General features: G+C 44.2%; 2 protein-coding genes across 2 annotated transcripts in view; one reads left to right on the top strand and one right to left on the bottom strand.

The window, feature by feature from the left end:
- Positions 1-5,741, top strand: part of itpr2 (inositol 1,4,5-trisphosphate receptor, type 2) — a 65,219-nt gene extending 59,478 nt beyond the window's left edge. The window contains exons 56-57 of the mRNA XM_008296000.1: positions 2,553-2,714; positions 4,418-5,741. Coding sequence (XP_008294222.1) covers positions 2,553-2,714; positions 4,418-4,498 — 243 coding nt within the window. The 3' untranslated portion in view covers positions 4,499-5,741. The remainder of the gene's footprint in view (positions 1-2,552; positions 2,715-4,417) is intronic.
- Positions 5,742-8,332: 2,591 nt separating this feature from the next.
- On the bottom strand, positions 8,333-16,564 carry sspn (sarcospan (Kras oncogene-associated gene)). The gene is made up of 3 exons (XM_008295999.1): positions 16,215-16,564; positions 14,665-14,751; positions 8,333-10,306 (listed from the first exon to the last, which is right to left on the bottom strand). The coding sequence occupies exons 1-3, from the start codon at positions 16,440-16,442 to the stop codon at positions 9,947-9,949; spliced, it is 675 nt and encodes a 224-aa protein (XP_008294221.1). The 5' UTR covers positions 16,443-16,564; the 3' UTR covers positions 8,333-9,946.
- Between the last annotated feature and the right edge of the window lie 551 nt (positions 16,565-17,115).

Here is a 17,115-nt window from a genome sequence, read left to right as displayed (position 1 = left end):
TCACTGTTCAGCTGCGTCTCTTTAATGAGGCGACGGCGCTCTAACCGGCACGAGTTAAGTCCACATCTCTGAGGTTGCTTAATCCATCGGTCGTGGATGAGCGTCGGATGGTCGTCAGTGATGCCGGAGCTTTGTCTTTGAGCTCACAGAGGCTTCACTGTGTTGTTGAAACTGCGAGAAAGGAATCTATTCTTTTTTTTTTTTTTATTTTGTCGTCCGCTTGATGCCAGAGGCCCAAATTAGCCCGAGATTTTCAGCTTTAACAGAATGATTCGATTCATTCTGTGCAGCTGAAGCGGTCGGGCTGCAATCATCTGGGGAAAGGAGATTCTAGGCAAAATGGAAAATTAGCCAGCAGAAAACAACCTAAATAAAATTACACTAAGTAATAGACCTGTTTGTTTTCACGCAGTCTTCACTTGACTGATTTGTAACTTTCCCCTGTTCGTGCACACCAGTTGAACGATGGTTGTTAGAATGTTAACAGCTGCTAAGTATGAGAATTTGAATGTTAGCCTTCCTAATGCTACAGTCAGAGCAAAGCTTTTAAAGTGTGAGGTTGCAGCTTTGATTGCTAAAAACTGAGACAGAGAGACAAAATTGAAAAGCTCAGACCTGTCCTGAAATGACAGTGGCATGGGAGGGTAAAGTGTTGATTTAGGTAGCAATCATTCCTCTAATACGTGGAGATGGGTGACAAATTAAAGGAAAAACCAACATGGCATGTCTACATCAGGTGTTCTGTCACCTCATGCATTGATTTTCCAAGTTTTTTTTTGCAACTCTCCTGCAGGGATGAACACCAATTCTTCTAATATATATATTACCTGGTTTGGTGATTTGATGATGGTGGCTGTCTCACACATTACTCCTAAAACTCTTCTAGTGTTCAGGTGGGTTGAGATGTGGTGTCTGTGAAGGCCGCAGAATATAATTCACATCATTTTCTCCAAACCGTTCAGTGACCCCTTGTGCCCTGTGGGTTGCTGTCATCGCGGAAGAGATGAGCGCCACCAGGACAGAAACGTCTCATGGTCGGATAAAGCTGATCACTCAGAACAATTTTTCCATTGATTTGCGGTGACCCTTTCCTCTGAAGAGACAAGTACATCCAAAACACGCCAGCAAAATCCCCCTCCTCAGAATAAATGAGCCTTTATTCTTGTTTTTCTGCAAACTCATATCGCTTGAAAAACAAGTTCGCAGTCTCTTCCTGTTCTCATTCACGGTATTTTTTTTTCCTTTTTTCTTCGTATTTCCTCGCCAACAGCAGAATGTGTCACAACAATTTTCCAGATTTGCAATGATTTTAATTTTAGAATTAAGCAAGGGGATGTCACCGTTTGCCGTTATGTAATCATGATTTGAATTTTTCAGAAATAGTTTTTAATTTAGTTTTTAATAATAATAAAAATAATTCCTTGTCCCTGTTGATGAATGGCCGGGTTCAGATTTGGACAAGCGAGCCGGTGATATGTCGCGGCTATTAATGTCTCACTTAGCAAAGTGTGGTAAACTCATTAATTAAAGCAAACAAAAACAAATAGCCCACACACTCCACATCCTCTGTCCACCCTCAGACTACACTCCCCCTCACGTCCTCGTCTTTGTCCTCAGCGTCTCACACTCTTTCCCTGCAGTCTATTCTTATATAAGAGTAGGTGGGAGAATACCTCACTCCTCCTACTGGACTTAATGTGGTGCCAGTCAAATCCCACTCTCTCAAATCCCACCTTTTTAAGTAATTTTTATCAGAAGAACTGGCAAAGGAATATTACATAAGATCAGCTGATGGCAGCCGGTCTCGCTCGCAGGGATGCACAAGAGCCTCGCATGTCGTAAAACACACACACACTCCCTATCGCTGTATGCTATGTACACATGCATGCAGATGCACGCCGACGGTACACACACACCCACACATGACCGAACGCAGACACACTTAAGTCCATTACATAATTCTATAGGTTTGTTTTGCTCACTGTTTTCTCATTGCTGCAGATGGTTTTCTCTGTCCACAGCGCTGTTGGAGAAACAGATAATAAACCAAACATCTATGTTTTGCATGGGAGCATCCGCACGCATACACATACGCAACACTATACTCCCAGTTGTGTTCTTGATAGACGACAGTGACTCATCCCTACATCAACAGTGTGTTTATGGAGTGGGTGAGAATTGAAATGCCAGTTACTGTTCATTTAGTGTATTATTGCTATCTGCAGTATCCAAGAGACAGCAGTGCTGCTTAAAAAAAAATAAAAAAAATTTTACACAGTCAAGCGCAAAACAGAGAGCAGCTTCCATCCTGATGAGATGATTAATATTAAACCTTCCACGCCCGTCTCCAGTTAGCGCTACCACACTGTTTACTCTCCTCCTGCAGTCTGCTGGCTTTAGCGCCGTAATGCTCCCTACGTGTCTATGCAAATCTTCTTTGTCGGTCTCTGTGCCAACCCACTGTTGCTGCCGTCTCTCTCTGACCCATTGAGTCGGCTTTATTTCAGCCTTTCACCTCTCTAACTGTTTCCCCTGTTTGTCACCCCCCCCAGGAGAAGAACTTGGAGTGGTTCCCACGTATGAGAGCCATGTCTCTGGTGAGCAGCGAGGGAGACAACGAGCAGAATGAGATGCGATCCCTGCAGGAGAAGCTGGACAGCACCGTCACTCTGGTGGCTCAGCTCTCGGGCCAGCTGGCTGAGCTCAAGGAGCAGGTAGAATATCACCTCAGGTCGTTTTTCATGCCGGCCTGAGCCTTGTGCTCGTCTGAAGTGGCTACAACTGACTTGTTAAAGACTATATTTCATAATAGCACCTTGTTCAGTCGCTGCTCAGTTGACTGTAGCACATGGACTGTGAACTCCACGTGCCACCTGACCTTGAGTCTTCTTTCACCTAAAAACACCCGCAGGGGAAGAGGTCACATGAAAGAGGCCGCTTCAGCAGTCTCATTTCGCTATCCGTCTCTGTGCCGAGTTCAGTGATCTAGATGGATTCCGCTACTGAGCGCGGCACCACAGGTGACTGTAACGTCAGCAATCAACGCGACTGAGAGCCGCCAGTGAGCCTCTGGCTGTTTGGATGACTAGCTCTGCTGCTACAGTGTGACTGATCACTCTCATCACCTGCCTCTCCTGCATGTGATTCCAGTCACAGGCCTGTCCTTGTTCCTCTTCTGCCAGATGTGCGAAAACAGCTCCTACCAGGAGAGGATCACACTTTGATAAACAAAACAACAGCTCCCGACGACCTCGGCAAAGCAGTGTAGTTGGTCACATCTCCCCGCTGGCTGCGATCGCTCATGCGACCCCTTCTAATAACCACGGCTGTGTGCTGCTGAAGCACCCGTGAGCAAACACACCAAAGCGTTATCTTCTGCTTTGAGTCAACTGCAAGCAGTCTTAATCTTATCTAGGTTTACTGTAGTTTATGCTGACTAATAAGAGGAGCTGGCCAGGATGTTACTCCACCTTTACTGTAAATAAAAAATTCACCATACAAGACATGAGTGTGTCGGTGCAGAACTAAGTGAGACCCAACAATAGCCGTGCAGTCACGAGCACTGGCCTGCAGGTCTCACACCAGACTGTTTCTGACTGGGAGCTCCACCCTCTTTACAACCTCAGCTGACCATGGCGCTGTACGCTGTCACAGCTGAGGTTGTGTTGCGCTGCTGTTGGACCGTGTGGGTTTTGGGGTTCTGCTCGGCCGACAGGATTTCCTTGAATATGCATTAGAGTTCTGGGTTTACAGAACCATTTGTGACGTCAGCAACCAAACCACTGCAAATGTGATACTTCTTATTCATGAAATCTCCTCCCCTACACACACACACACACACACACACACACACACACACAGTCACTCTTATACAACATCAGGTCACAGTTCTGCACACAAACACACCCACACATGACTCCGTCCTCTAATGAAGTTTCCGAGAGACATTACAGTTTCCAGTCACAACAACAACAGCGCTAAATGCAGTTAGGTGAAAATTTCTTTCTTGTAACATCTCAGGAAATTTAAAATGAACACCCGACTGTTTACGGAACAACTGTTTTGCAACGTTTGAAATGACACACTCAAGAGCTCTCGTGGTTCCACGCAGTACATTTCAGAGCAAACGTCAGTTAATCCTGATTCATTTCCTAAAGTAATGAGCCACAGATAAATTTTGATTCATCTAAATAATTCACTTCCTCTTAAAGCTGAGATTTAGAGCATCACTTTACCTGCAGTGCCAGTTCAAATAGATAAATACCTCCCTCTGCAATGCTATAATTATGTGTCAGCCACTTGTAATATTGTGTCTTGCATAATAAACTGCCCACTGGGACAGTAATACATGTTTGCGCATCATGTCTATTGCCCAATGCAAGTCCAGCTTGATGTGTTTTCTCTGTCTCCTCCACAGATGACAGAACAGAGGAAGAACAAGCAGAGGCTCGGGTTCCTGGGTCCCCCTCAGCCCAACCACCACATCCCGGCCCACTGAGGGGTGTAAAAAGCTCCGACAGGACACGGTGACTGCCGCCGTCGCTATGAAACCCGACAGAGACACACAAACTCCAGCCTTTAAGAACAATACAGATGTACACCGACGATTTACTGATGTCAAACTTGCAAGAGGCGAGTGTTGACACATATTTTTGACACGGTGCCTTGTGTGCGTGACACAAACACCGCCTTATTGGATACAAAATGTGCCGTATGTGCCCACTCAGCCGCAAGGAGCACACACTCCGCAGGCCGTCTGCACACACCGTCGTACACAAACGTCTGGGTGAATGATTGGCCAGGCGCCGCGCTCATCTGCCAGTGCAGTGTCAGTGTGCCAGACAGGGGTCGAGGCCAACCTTAGCGTAAGGTTAACGGTTAAGTGCTGTCAAGTTGTGTACAGCCATGTCTTGGCCTGCGTTCCACCACTGTCATGGTGCCGATCAGCCAGACTCACAAATGTCAGCGAACGGTCCACAGGCCTCCGGGGGAAGAGCACTGACATCAAGTGTTGTCCCTTTTCTGTTAGTATTTATGAGAACGCTTTTCCGTTCATAACTGGAGTATTATTTTTGAAAAAAACAAGGAATCAAGCTGCCTTACTCATTAACTTTTATAAAACAGCACACTGCAATTGCTGAAAGTGCACTTTTTAAAAATGTAAAAAAAAAAAGTCAAACCAGTAACTGGAAACGTTGGTAAGTTTGGGGGATTGTTGTTGGAATTCTTTGTGTTGTGTTTATATATATATATGCATTCACTGCACCACTTCAGTTGCCTTTTTGCAGATTTCTACAGAGTATATAAGTAACAGAAATGTGAATGGAAATAATGATTACCTGTGCAAAAACTTACTTGAAATTTCTTCCTTTAAGTCTTAAATCCTATATTGGTACATGATGTAGTACTGACTGAAGATGGCGGTTCTGTGTTACAACGTCCTTGTGTCTTTAGAGATATCAGCTAATACCGTAATATTTACTGTATCTGCTCGTATCGTCTTCTACTGTTTTTTTTGTTTTTAGTGTAAATCATCTCCATCATTCTCACTTGGACTGCAGTTGATTGTTAAGTCTGTGTTTTTAAACTTGCACAAACGGACGGCAGATTACGAGCGCTTGATGGTGACTGTCCTGTGACACTTTCTGTTGAAACAAAGTGTATAGAGAAATGTATTTTATGTGGTCAGATGTTATAATAATAAATTTGTAACGAGACTGATGGCGTGTCTTGAGTCAGCAGCTTTCGAGCAGAGTTCGTCTTGGTTGTTGTTGTTGTTGTTGTTGTTGGGGATGAATGAGTGTACTCTCCCCCCCCTTCACATCTACCCTGACCCCCTCTGCACCAGCCACCCACACACCCAGTGTTGGCTTACTTAAACTTGTACTTGCCCATGACGGGAACCCGGGACCTTGGAAAAGACCCGGCCGCATTCAGACGAGATCATATTTCAGCTCATGCAGCACCGCCAGTCATCCAATATTAACGGCAAAGTCAACAGATGCATTGTGCATGCTGTCACTGTGCTGCTTTTATTGAGATACTCTTGTTATTTCATTGCTTATTATTAGCTGATACAACGCGTGGACAGAATCTTTATTTCGGCTTCGTATCGGTCTGCTTCATGAGATTTGCAATCATTCAAGCTGAATATCTTTTAAAGGCAAAATTAAGTTGTTAATTTACAAAACAATGTTTGGATTTGTTTTATAAAACAGTCTCAGCCAGAGGAACAGCTGCAGCTTCTGGGAGGCGTAGATGAAATAATACAGAATATAGGCAAGAAAAATAAACATATTTAACTGTAACGAGGGTTTAACAGCTGATTAAATGACTGGTGTAGCTAAAAGTGACAAGGAAAAGGTTGACATATGTAGATACTTATGATGAATGGATGAAACCGCAAAAATAAAACCATGAGCTGTTGAAACGCTTAGTGCAAACTTGACCAATCTATCCTGAACACTGACAGCTCAGTTGTAAAAGGAACTCATTGTAAGCGTGTCCACTTAAACATCTGAAGCGCTGCTTATACCGAGGCCCGTCATCCACATCAGTTATTCAATTCCTTATGGAAGAGGATCATTAAAAACTGTGGCTGCTCGATTATCTGCATGTTTGCGCTTGTGTACCATATTGGAGATGACAAACGAATCGCAGAAAGTAAACTGGTCTTTTATCCGGTCCTGTCATTTACCCTCTACAGAGAAGACCATCCTTCTTGGCTTCAGTTCAGTGTTTACGCTGGCAGGCCTGCATTTGCTCCTGCTGCCTGTGACAGCCATTAAAATTAGTTCACGCAGTGCCATAATGGTGAGCAGCTGTCACTGCATAGACAAGAAGGGTAAAGTGCAGCATTACTGGAATGTATTGCACTCAGACAGCGAAGGGAGGGAGAGGGTGATATCAGGACTGTCATTACTGTCTGGCAAAAGTCTCACGGCCATATTGTGATGCCACCGCTTCGGTCGGCGTCACTTCCAAAACACATCATTTTATCGGCTGAAATGCGTGCTTTGACCATGAAGGGAAAACATTTAAGTTTGATTTCTACTTAGCGGAATATGAAATTACTTCAAGGAGTACACACACACAAGGAGGCCTGTTTTATTTCACCCTCTCGGTACACTTTTTTTTTGTTACTACACGTGACCAGTGTATTATTTACTTTATCAACACAACCTTAGACACATTTGGATCACTTCTGAATCTCTTTGCAAGCAGCAGTTAAGAGTCACATGCTTAGCTTGTGTGTATTCAGTAGAGAGAGAGTGAGAAAACACCCAGGGAAGGTCAATAAATACAGGGCAACGTCCCAAACACCTCTGCTGGCTGGAAGCAGTTTGACTGAGTCAGGCGTTTTGACTTAAATGCACTCTAAGAAACCGACATGACGTCTTGCAGGAACGTCCATTTACATTTACGCAGCATAGTTAGCACGACATGAGCAATATGCAATGGATGTATAAAAGTAATAATTCTACTACTTGAGGAGCATTGAGGGTTTTTTTTTTCTTTTGATTTGCAGTGAAAGCTGTGTTTCATGTCAGTGGAAGTATTGATCTGTCTTTGCAGTTTCCTCTGAAGACTCACAGCAGCATGAGTTGCCACCAGCCAGAATTAGATATCATTCTGTTTTTTTTTTTGGAAGATCAACTGACCACACAGGGAGCCGTTACTTTGCGAGTGGGAGGACGGAAGGTCCCTCGTCATTGTTATTTTTAAAAATAAACATGCCCCCATCATGACTGGCATGTGACTTCCTGTGTCTGGCTGCGAGATGTGAGCCCTGGTAGTCACATGATGCGTCAAGATCACAACACAAAACAAGCACATGGAAAAGAACTGTGCAAACAGGTCCACACGCTTGTGCGTGGCGCTGTACGTGCAGCGTGAGCGTATGCGGCGTGTGAATCATTAAACAGAGTTAATTAATCATTCCAGCAATAAATAAATGGAGCTGCATCGACACCGGATGACTGGGTTTGATGCTGTTTCTTAGGCCGTGTTTAATACGTGGAAAATGCATCGCCTGTTTCTCGTGCAGACCCCGTTTAACCTGTAGAAATCAACAGTTATGATGACCGTAAATCACAGCCAAGGCCTCAACAGAGACACCTTTGTCTCTTGTTGACGTCACACTTTAGTCATACATTTGCACTCTAGCGTTACTTTGAAAACAACAGATTCTGTTATATGTGCTTTCCATCAGTTTTAATAATATGCTCTCCTGAAATTCCTTTTATCGCAGACTAAAAGTGTGTCAGGATACCAACATAACGATGCCCACTTGCTAATCAATCTTTAGGGAAAAATAATAATAATAATGGAATTAATTGCAAAAGTCAATTTATTGATTTGAATATGTTTGACATTTTGGCCTTGAATTTATATGTGTGTTGGCAAAACGGGGAAAAAAGGAAACAGCAAGCAACTTATAAAATACCTTGTATTTGTAACCACAAACGATACGACGGTCTCAAAAGAGGAAATGCATGTACTGGCATCTTTTTTTTTTATCCACATGCTGCGCTCTCAAATATCACACTTAAGGCTTCTGTGAGAAATGATTTCCATATTACCTTCAGTCAATCAAACGTCATCGACTAAACAGATGTAACACTGCACGAGTTACACTGTACCTCCGGGTGCGTTTTCTGTCTAATTCGCTATGGAAACGGCATCGTGTTTACCATTCCCCGCTCGGCAGGTGCAGACTGTGGGCGACTGCTGTCAGCACCTCAGGTGAGAGTAATAATGAAAGAAATCTCAGCCTGTATTTTTAAAACACAAAGCTAAAATTGTGGATGAAAAGAAACGCGAGCACAGTGAAAGCATGAAGCTATACTTCAGTCCAGCTGCCTGTCTGAGTCCCCCTTTCCTCACCCCAGCTCTCTCCTCCCTCCCTTTGTGGCTGCCTACAGGCTGTTTGAGTCATGCTGGCTACTGGCCTGGCATCCACCTTCGCAAGCCACAGCCCAGTTCAGTCTGGTTCCAGTCTCATGAAGTGTAGTCTGCCCAGGTTGTGTTACTGCCTGTCAGGATCAGTTTTTAGCGCACTGGACTGTCTGGGCTTTACTTATATCAGCCGAAAAACTAATTCGCTGTTGTTTTTTCTTCAGGAATTTTACTCAATCTCTGTTTATACAGTAACAAATGAGTCAAAACTGAGATTACGCATGAAATGATTCCACCAAATTGCCTTTTCTCGCTACAAAAATGTTTTTTTCCCCCCCTTGCTTCCAACAGTCTAAAAATAAGCTGCAAACAAAGCAGAATAAAAACTTCAATACAATGTGATTATATGAGCACAAAGCAATAAAGTAATGGAGCGTTTTATTAAACTGAGATCAAAAAGGATATCTTACTAATATCTCCTGTCGCGTTTAGTTTAATGTTTGACCTTTTCGTTGAGTGAAAGCTGCTTTCTGCTGCTCGAGGCGGTATCATGTAACCTTTACAAATCATAAATTGAGAACACAATGATTCAGTGTAGCGCCTAAAGTGTCACAGAAGCAACTAATCATGATCGATAAATCCCACTAATTCAAACCAAAGGAAATTTTTCTTCGAATGTGTCGATGTTTTGGGGGGGATGCTGAACAAAAGAGCTGTTTTGGTTGCAGCACTGTGGTTGTATGTCAGCTGGATGTCAGGAGGGCAAATGTTGAGGTCATTTAAAACATGGTGAAAAATCCATTACTGTGACACACAAATAACTTTTTGTTTTTCAAAAGTAGTCCAGTTGTCTTTACATCTTTATCCATTCAAGAAGTTGTCGACAAAGTTAACTCTATGATATACAAAATTTGTGCAAAAAGCCATTATAGTACATCCACCACAACTTATTAATGTAACTGACAGAAGGAAGAAAACCAGCTAAGGCACACGACAAAAAGGCAAATGTTCCTGTCCTTCGGGGTGAAGTCACACAGGCGGCAGAGTTTTAAACTTTATGCCACTGCTGGGTGGAGATGGAGCCGATCTGAAGGCCGGCGAAGAACACCTGGTAGCGGTGCTTCCACATGATGAAGGCCCCCGCGGCACAGACCAGCGCCTGGGCCAAGTTCAGGATGATCTGGAGCAGGAAGTAGAGGGTGAGCGTACCTGTGATCACCTCACAGTCGCCGACCCCCTCGTAGACGAAGGTGCGAGCTATTGGGTCTTCTTTGTCCAGCGTGCACGCGCAGTCTTGTCCAGCCTGCTCGCAGGCGAAGCTGCTGGTCTGTGAGTAGTGGTGTCCGGCAAACGACATGACCAGCACTGAAATGACCAGGCCGATCATGCACAGGACGAAGTACAGGAGCTGTGGAGGGCAGAGAGCTAAAGGTGAGACTTGAAAGCTTCAATTAGATCTCATCATCATTTCAGTGTGTTTTTTCTTTAAATATTATAATCTGGCTTTAGTCTGTTGTCTCATGATCACCCCACAATGCCAAAACTGTAGCTTAGAAACAGACATGCTGGCTCAGTGCCTGCAGCAGTTCAAAGAGATTACCCACAATACTGGGCACGTGCAGAGGGGCGGGGCTTAGGTTGCAAGGGCACTTGCCCCTTTGCCCCTTGATGCCCCAAGTGCCCTTTTTTCTTTCTTTCTTTCTTTTTTTTTGTAAATGTGTGTGTGAAAGTCTGTGTGGCCCAAAATAATAAATAAAACAAAAATAACAATAATAATTCAGATCGGTCGGTCACATGACCCACGTAGACGTCACTCGCCGCCCAGAAGTGCCCTGGAGCTAAGTGCTAACGCTGCTAGTCTAGAAACCAAAGACCAGAGGGACGACTTTAACAACTGATGGTAGGTTTTGTGACAGTATTCGCTTGTGTCTTCTTACAAGATGACTGAAGAAGTGAAGTGAGCATCCTGTGTGTGTGACTCTGCACATGCCTCTCATAAGTTATAGCCGCTGGTTAAACACACACAGCGTGCTGAGGGGAGAAAGTATGTCTGGCTTGTTTTAATTATGTTGAGCTCTGACTCCATTCAGTCCTCAGTCCTCACCGCTGTCCTCTCAGTAGAGCAGGAGTCAGCTACAGCCAGGTAGCATTACAGGAGTGGGCTGAGCGGAGCTACTGACAGTTAAGTTCATAACGACATGTCTGCTGTTTCACTTTAACTCTCTCTGACATGTGTCATCATGAGGACTGACGCGCGCTTCGTTGCGTCGGTCATGCTTTTCATTTCCGTTGCTAAAGTTGTGCTAACCTAGCTTAAGTTCCTCCATGTCAGAATTCTCGCCAGCCTGAAAAAAAATACGCTGCAAATTGGGCCGATACGCTGTTTCCGTGGGTATGTCACGGGAAAATGTTTAACAACAAGCGCCGATGGAGTATCACTACCATCATCTTCACTGCTAACAATGCTAGTCGCTAGCGTAGCGTAGCGTTAGCACAGTAAAGCCAGTAAGTACCTGCAGAAATGACGGAAGTGTACCAAATATTTGAGAGTACAGCTTGTTGTTAATGATGTCAATGTTAATTCAGATGTTAAATGTGTGTTTTAATTATCCATAAACCTAATAGTGTCGATAAAATGACTGCAGGGCTTTAACATTGGATGGAAATCACTACATGGGTGGAGATGAGATGCTTGGAGGAGGTCTACGCTCTGAGGGCTTTTCTAGTTTCTATACCTTTCCTTTGTCATGGGCAAAGTGCATTAGACAGATGTCTGATTTACTGTCACGTGAGTTGCAGTCCTGCTTCTAGAGCAGGGGTGTTGAACTCTGGTCCTCGAGGGCTGCAATCCTGCATGTTTTAGATGTTTCCTTCTTCCAACACACCTGATTCAGATGATCAGCTCATCATCAAGCTCTGCAGAAGCCTGATAACGATCCTGATCATTTGAATTAGGTGTGTTGGAAGAAGGAAACATCTAAAACATGCAGGACTGTGGCCCTCGAGGACCAGGATTCGACCCCCTGTTCTAGAGGCAATGAGGTTGTGTTATTTCACTAAAATGATGCAATGTACATACATATTCACATAATTTTGGACTATGGCAGTATAAATACGACAATAACAACAATAACTACAAGAATTTGATTTTCTCCACCTCTCATTGAAACATATCAGTACTCGTTCATAACATTTGTATATATACACACAAATGAAATATAATATGCATAAATATAAAAACTTGTTCTGTTTAGTTCAGTCAGCCTTGGCTGCAGAGTCTCCTACAATCAGCAGTATGGCAGGTCACAGTCAGCCATTTTCAACGTTAGTTATCTTTGCATCTTGTCATGATCACATAACACTTGTTTACTCGGCTATTGTCTCTCCCATGCGCTTTTTAGAGTCGACACTCTCAGATCAATACAGCCCACCTCCAGCGATATCATCATCATCATCATCATCATCATCATCATCATCATCATCATCATCATCGTCATCAGCAGCCTCCTCACCAACCCCCACAACAGAAGCTGTTCAAGGTACCCCATCAGGTCACACACAGACTGCCCCCTAACAATGACATGAGGTGTGGACAATGATATGATATGTTGTGATTCCATGTTGCATTGTTTATTAATATGGGTTGCTACAGTTCAACCAGTTATATTATAAGGCATGTTTCTGTATGGGCTGCAAGGTGGGTGGCTCGGTGGTTAGCACCGTTGCCTCGCAGCAAGAAGGTCACCGGTTTGCGTCCTTGTGAGGACACCCGGGATCTTTCTGCGTGGAGTTTGCATGTTCTCCCCGTGCAGTGTGGGTTCTCTCCGGGTTCTCCAGCTTCCTCCCACAGTCCAAAAACATGTTGATGTTAATTGGTGATTCTAAATTGTCCTTAGGTGTGAATGTGAGTGTGCTTGGTTGTCTGTCTCTAAGTGTGGCCCTGTGATAGACTGGTGACCTGTCCAGGGTGTCAGCCCTAAGTCAGCTGGGATAGACTCCAGCCCCTCGTGACCCTAGTGAGCATTAAGCAGTGTATAGATGATGGATGGATGTTTCTGTTTGGTGTTTCAAAATCGTGCTCCATGTGCCTCCTTTTAACTTTGAGCATCTGCTCCTCCAAAGGTCTCTGCACAATACTACAGGGCCAGGTCTGACACTTGTTACTTTGCAGCCACTTCCTACCTTTCGTGCACATCCTGTGTGAGCGCACCGAACAACAGACAGTGTCTAAAAATACAGTTGTAAAATGTGACAGAGGCTTTGTGCTGTTTATGCAATTGCACAATCTCAATAACACTAAACCTTCATCTTAATCCATCGCTTATATAACAGCAGCCTTCATTCACTGGTGTATTTTCCTTTCAGTTACATGCTGCTTATGGAATTATGCAAGTGATGAGTGGTGCTTGATTTGAAATGGCATTTATGTTAATTTTGGAACAGCTGCGAGATCTGGAGTGTGGTTGGTTACGGGGAGATGTATGTACGAGCAAGTGCATCAACAAGGCACTTTATTGAGCGTAATGCGCTTCACTAAACAGAGATCATCTGAAACCCCAGATCAGGTAGAAACTGAGTCATATTGTTGTTGTTTGCAGTCCGTGTGGCGTCCCGAAACACTCCCGTTGAGCACTTCACAACTCACAGAACTCATAAATGTCTTGACACAACAAATGAGGATTTGAATCGGTGATCAGAGAGTCAGGATCCCCCCCATCTGACTACACGGTAAACATTTAACATCAGAAACATCTCCGGTTACAGCACATTATCTGCTCTCCCGACGTGCACCAAGGGCAACTGAAATAAATAAATGAGCCGACTGCAACGCCATAAATTCTTAAGCAAGAATGAATATAATGTAGCCACGGCTTCATTGAGCTGTTTGAATTAATGGCATTAATAAATTAAAGCTCATTTGCCTCGAGGGGCCAGAAAAAGAGACACAGCAGACTGACTGCAGCTGTTGTGACATACACTGTGTTAAGTGATTTTATAGAAGTGCTTTATTTCCGATACAGCAGCACTTATGGGTGAGAAATTGAGACTGAAATGACAAAAGCACAAACTGAAATCCAAGGTTCGGTTGTCAAATCTCAGTTTATCTTGAGCTGAATGAACAGATGAAGATAACCGGTGTCATTTTGGTGATTGAGAGAGTCTGATGCTACAAAATACAAACTCTGTTGGCTTTCTCACATGCCTTTCTGCAAAAATCTAATTTGTAAATTAGGTGCACTTCCTAATGCAAAATTCTGCTTTACACCCGTATGTACATATTTGAACCTGGTATGCACAGAAGAACTCAAATAAAACAAGGAAGGAAGCGAGAAAGAGGGTGCCGGGTCCGTGGTGGACTGAATTTAATTGCCTTGAAATTCCAGCTGCATATATTGTGCGGCTAATTAAGCTGTACGATCAAGTCACATTAACGAAAGCCCTCCTCTGCTCACAGGGATCCCCGCAGAGCTCTTTTAAACAGGAATGCAGTTCAATTCTTTGCTCTCCACGCCAGTGACAGTTGCCTGAGAACGGCCTCGTACTGTATCACTGAGTAAAACAATGTTCTCTGCAAAAGCGTACTGTTTGGAAAATAAACCCATCCCTCTGATTGTACCTTTTACCGCAGCCAAGATTCTACAATCTTTGGCCAATTTCAGAGACTTTACGAATCTGTTTTGAATCATTTGCTGCTTTTTTTTTCCTACTTTCGCCTGCACAAAAAAAGCAAAAAAAAAAAACATATCAGGTTGTCTGTAAACTCACCTTGGCAATGAATTGCGCAGACGTCCTCTCGTCAGGCAGGTAGGTGATACAGTACAGGATGAAGCCCAGGATGGAGACTAGACACAACTGAAACACACCAGAAAATGTATCGTGTCGCTCGGTTAGACTCAAGGAATCACAAATATTAACACGGTGCTCATATTTCAGCTTCCACAAGATTGTAATCAACCCATGCATTTATGTTTTCTCTAACATGCAGCACTTTATTATATACTTTCTAAGTTGATATACACTTGCTTGCTATTACTTAGTAGCAGGAATTTTGTTCTTGAAAATCATTCGCGGCCTGTTTTTCAGTGGTGTTTCTTAATATTGCATGATTCAGCAGTAAGCTGCCATCTGATTACATTACTGTGTCTTTCCCTCTGCTCTCCCTCCTCGGTCTCCCTCACACACACACACACACACAGACACACTCACACTCTATCTCTTCAGCGCAACCGGAGTCTTGTGACTAACGTGCAGCATCTTATTTAAATGTTTTTCCCAGGTTCTTAAGCACTCAGAATTCTCTGGAAAGTTCTTGATGACCTCAGTGTTTTTCACTTTGCTGAATCTCGTGAGGATCTAACTCGGGATGCTGGTGTCCAGGGATGTTTTCGAGAACAGATGGCTGGTATCTGTGATAGGCAGGATAGGACCAAAACAAGAACAACATGTTTTTCTTTTTTTTTTTTCTTCCTAAAATGTGACCTGAAATCTTACTCTGAACTATGGTGATAGGTAAAATTGACCTTTTTTTCTCTTTAGTTTATACCGCGGATTTCTCAGAGAAAGTTAACAATTGTTCGCTTGTAGTGAAGAAGAAACTCATTTAAATGTGGCATCATCTTACACAACTTGCATTTTTAGGTGTTTTTATTTCTCACACTTCGGCTGACGTGTGAAATTTTAAGTGTTTTCATTGTTTTCGTCTAACTGGCAGCAACTTTCACCTCTAACGCTGCAGATTAAACCACATCGGCTTTCCTCGTTACTTTCTTTTAAAATTCAAGTTCACAGCTTATCTTGAACCGTCTATATAGTCGAAGTCACACTTTTGCATAAAGTAACCAAAATTTGTTGCGTGTAAGACATACAGACAAGTATGCACATCACATTTTTTCAAATAATAATCATGTCCTGTGGTGCTACTTTGGTATTCAAAGGTTCAGTCGGAACACGGCATGCTGTGATTGGGTGACTCGTCTCATCCTCCCAGATGTTGAGGATTTCTTGGACGTACAACACAAACAACAGAAGGTGCAGGCAGACTGAGAAAGGGCCGGAGATTCAGGTGTATGCATTCGGATGAATATGACAGATGGAGATTTATTAGAACATGACAATGCCAGTGACTTCCCATGCCTACAGCGGCCGTCTGGCTGCTCGGTGAGGGCCGGTGTGTTGACATGCAGCGCGGGAAGGATGGACGACACACTGGGGGGACGTAGCCGAGGGGGGGGGTTCATGCAGAAGAATCAGAAACGGGAGACTCGGGTTCCATGCAAACCGCCGAATATACTGTCGAGCATAAGGGTAGAGCTTACAATGATCCCAGCCCAATGTGGCGTCTCCCTGGCCAAGAGCGAGGGGCTGATAGCCAACATAAGGAAGGCCACAGCCGTGACAGCCACCCCCAACAGCAGCTGGAGCAGGGCGACGAGCAGAGGGAAACGACAGACCCTGCACTTATGGCCGTCCTCTGGCGCCGGGCTGTCATGTCTCTTCTTCTTGCCCTCCGTCTTGTCAGAGGAACCTTTCTGCCCCTGTCCCATTTTCTCCTCCTGGCTTCACACTCTCTTTTCCCTGTTTGTCCTCACGACTTTTTACTGTTGCAGTGTTTGGGGTTGGGTGAGCCTGCCTGCCTGCCGTCTGCCTCTCTCCCCTTCCCTTCCCTTCCCTTCCCGTCCCTTCCCTTCCCCTCCCTGCCTGCCTGCTCTCACCATAAGCCCAGCTCGGCGGCTATTTGGAAACAGAGTAGGCTCTGAACTAATATGGAAAACATTTGGACTGGATTCCTAAAGCGGCTCCAGAGCCACATATAGAGCAGGCAGCATACTGAGGAGGAAAGGAAGAGGAGGGAAGGGAGGCAGGAAGACACAAAGGGGGGATTCCAACACACGACACTGAGGCGAGCTCTCTGCCGGCCTCACGGTAACGGCGAGAAAGGAAAAGTACAGAGGCAAATCAGCAGGTATGAGTTAATGAAAAGCCAGCACAGAGGAGGTCACACTTCATTAGAGCCCGAGTGACGGGATCATTCTTTGTCAGCACTGTTACACAAGAGAGCCATATGCTGCCAGCCAGAAAAAAGTCACATGACTTACAGGAAGCAGTAATGTGATCATAAGGCATGTGAGGGCATTACAGGGGCTCAGGTTTTACTGTTTTGAACACTTTCGTGTTCACAGGAGGGGAGCAGGTGTCGCTGACTGTCACATTAAGCTC

Source organism: Stegastes partitus, unplaced genomic scaffold (genome assembly GCF_000690725.1).
Source record: "Stegastes partitus isolate 25-593 unplaced genomic scaffold, Stegastes_partitus-1.0.2 Scaffold1093, whole genome shotgun sequence".
NCBI lineage: Eukaryota > Metazoa > Chordata > Actinopteri > Pomacentridae > Stegastes > Stegastes partitus.
This window is presented reverse-complemented; position numbering and strand designations above follow the sequence as displayed.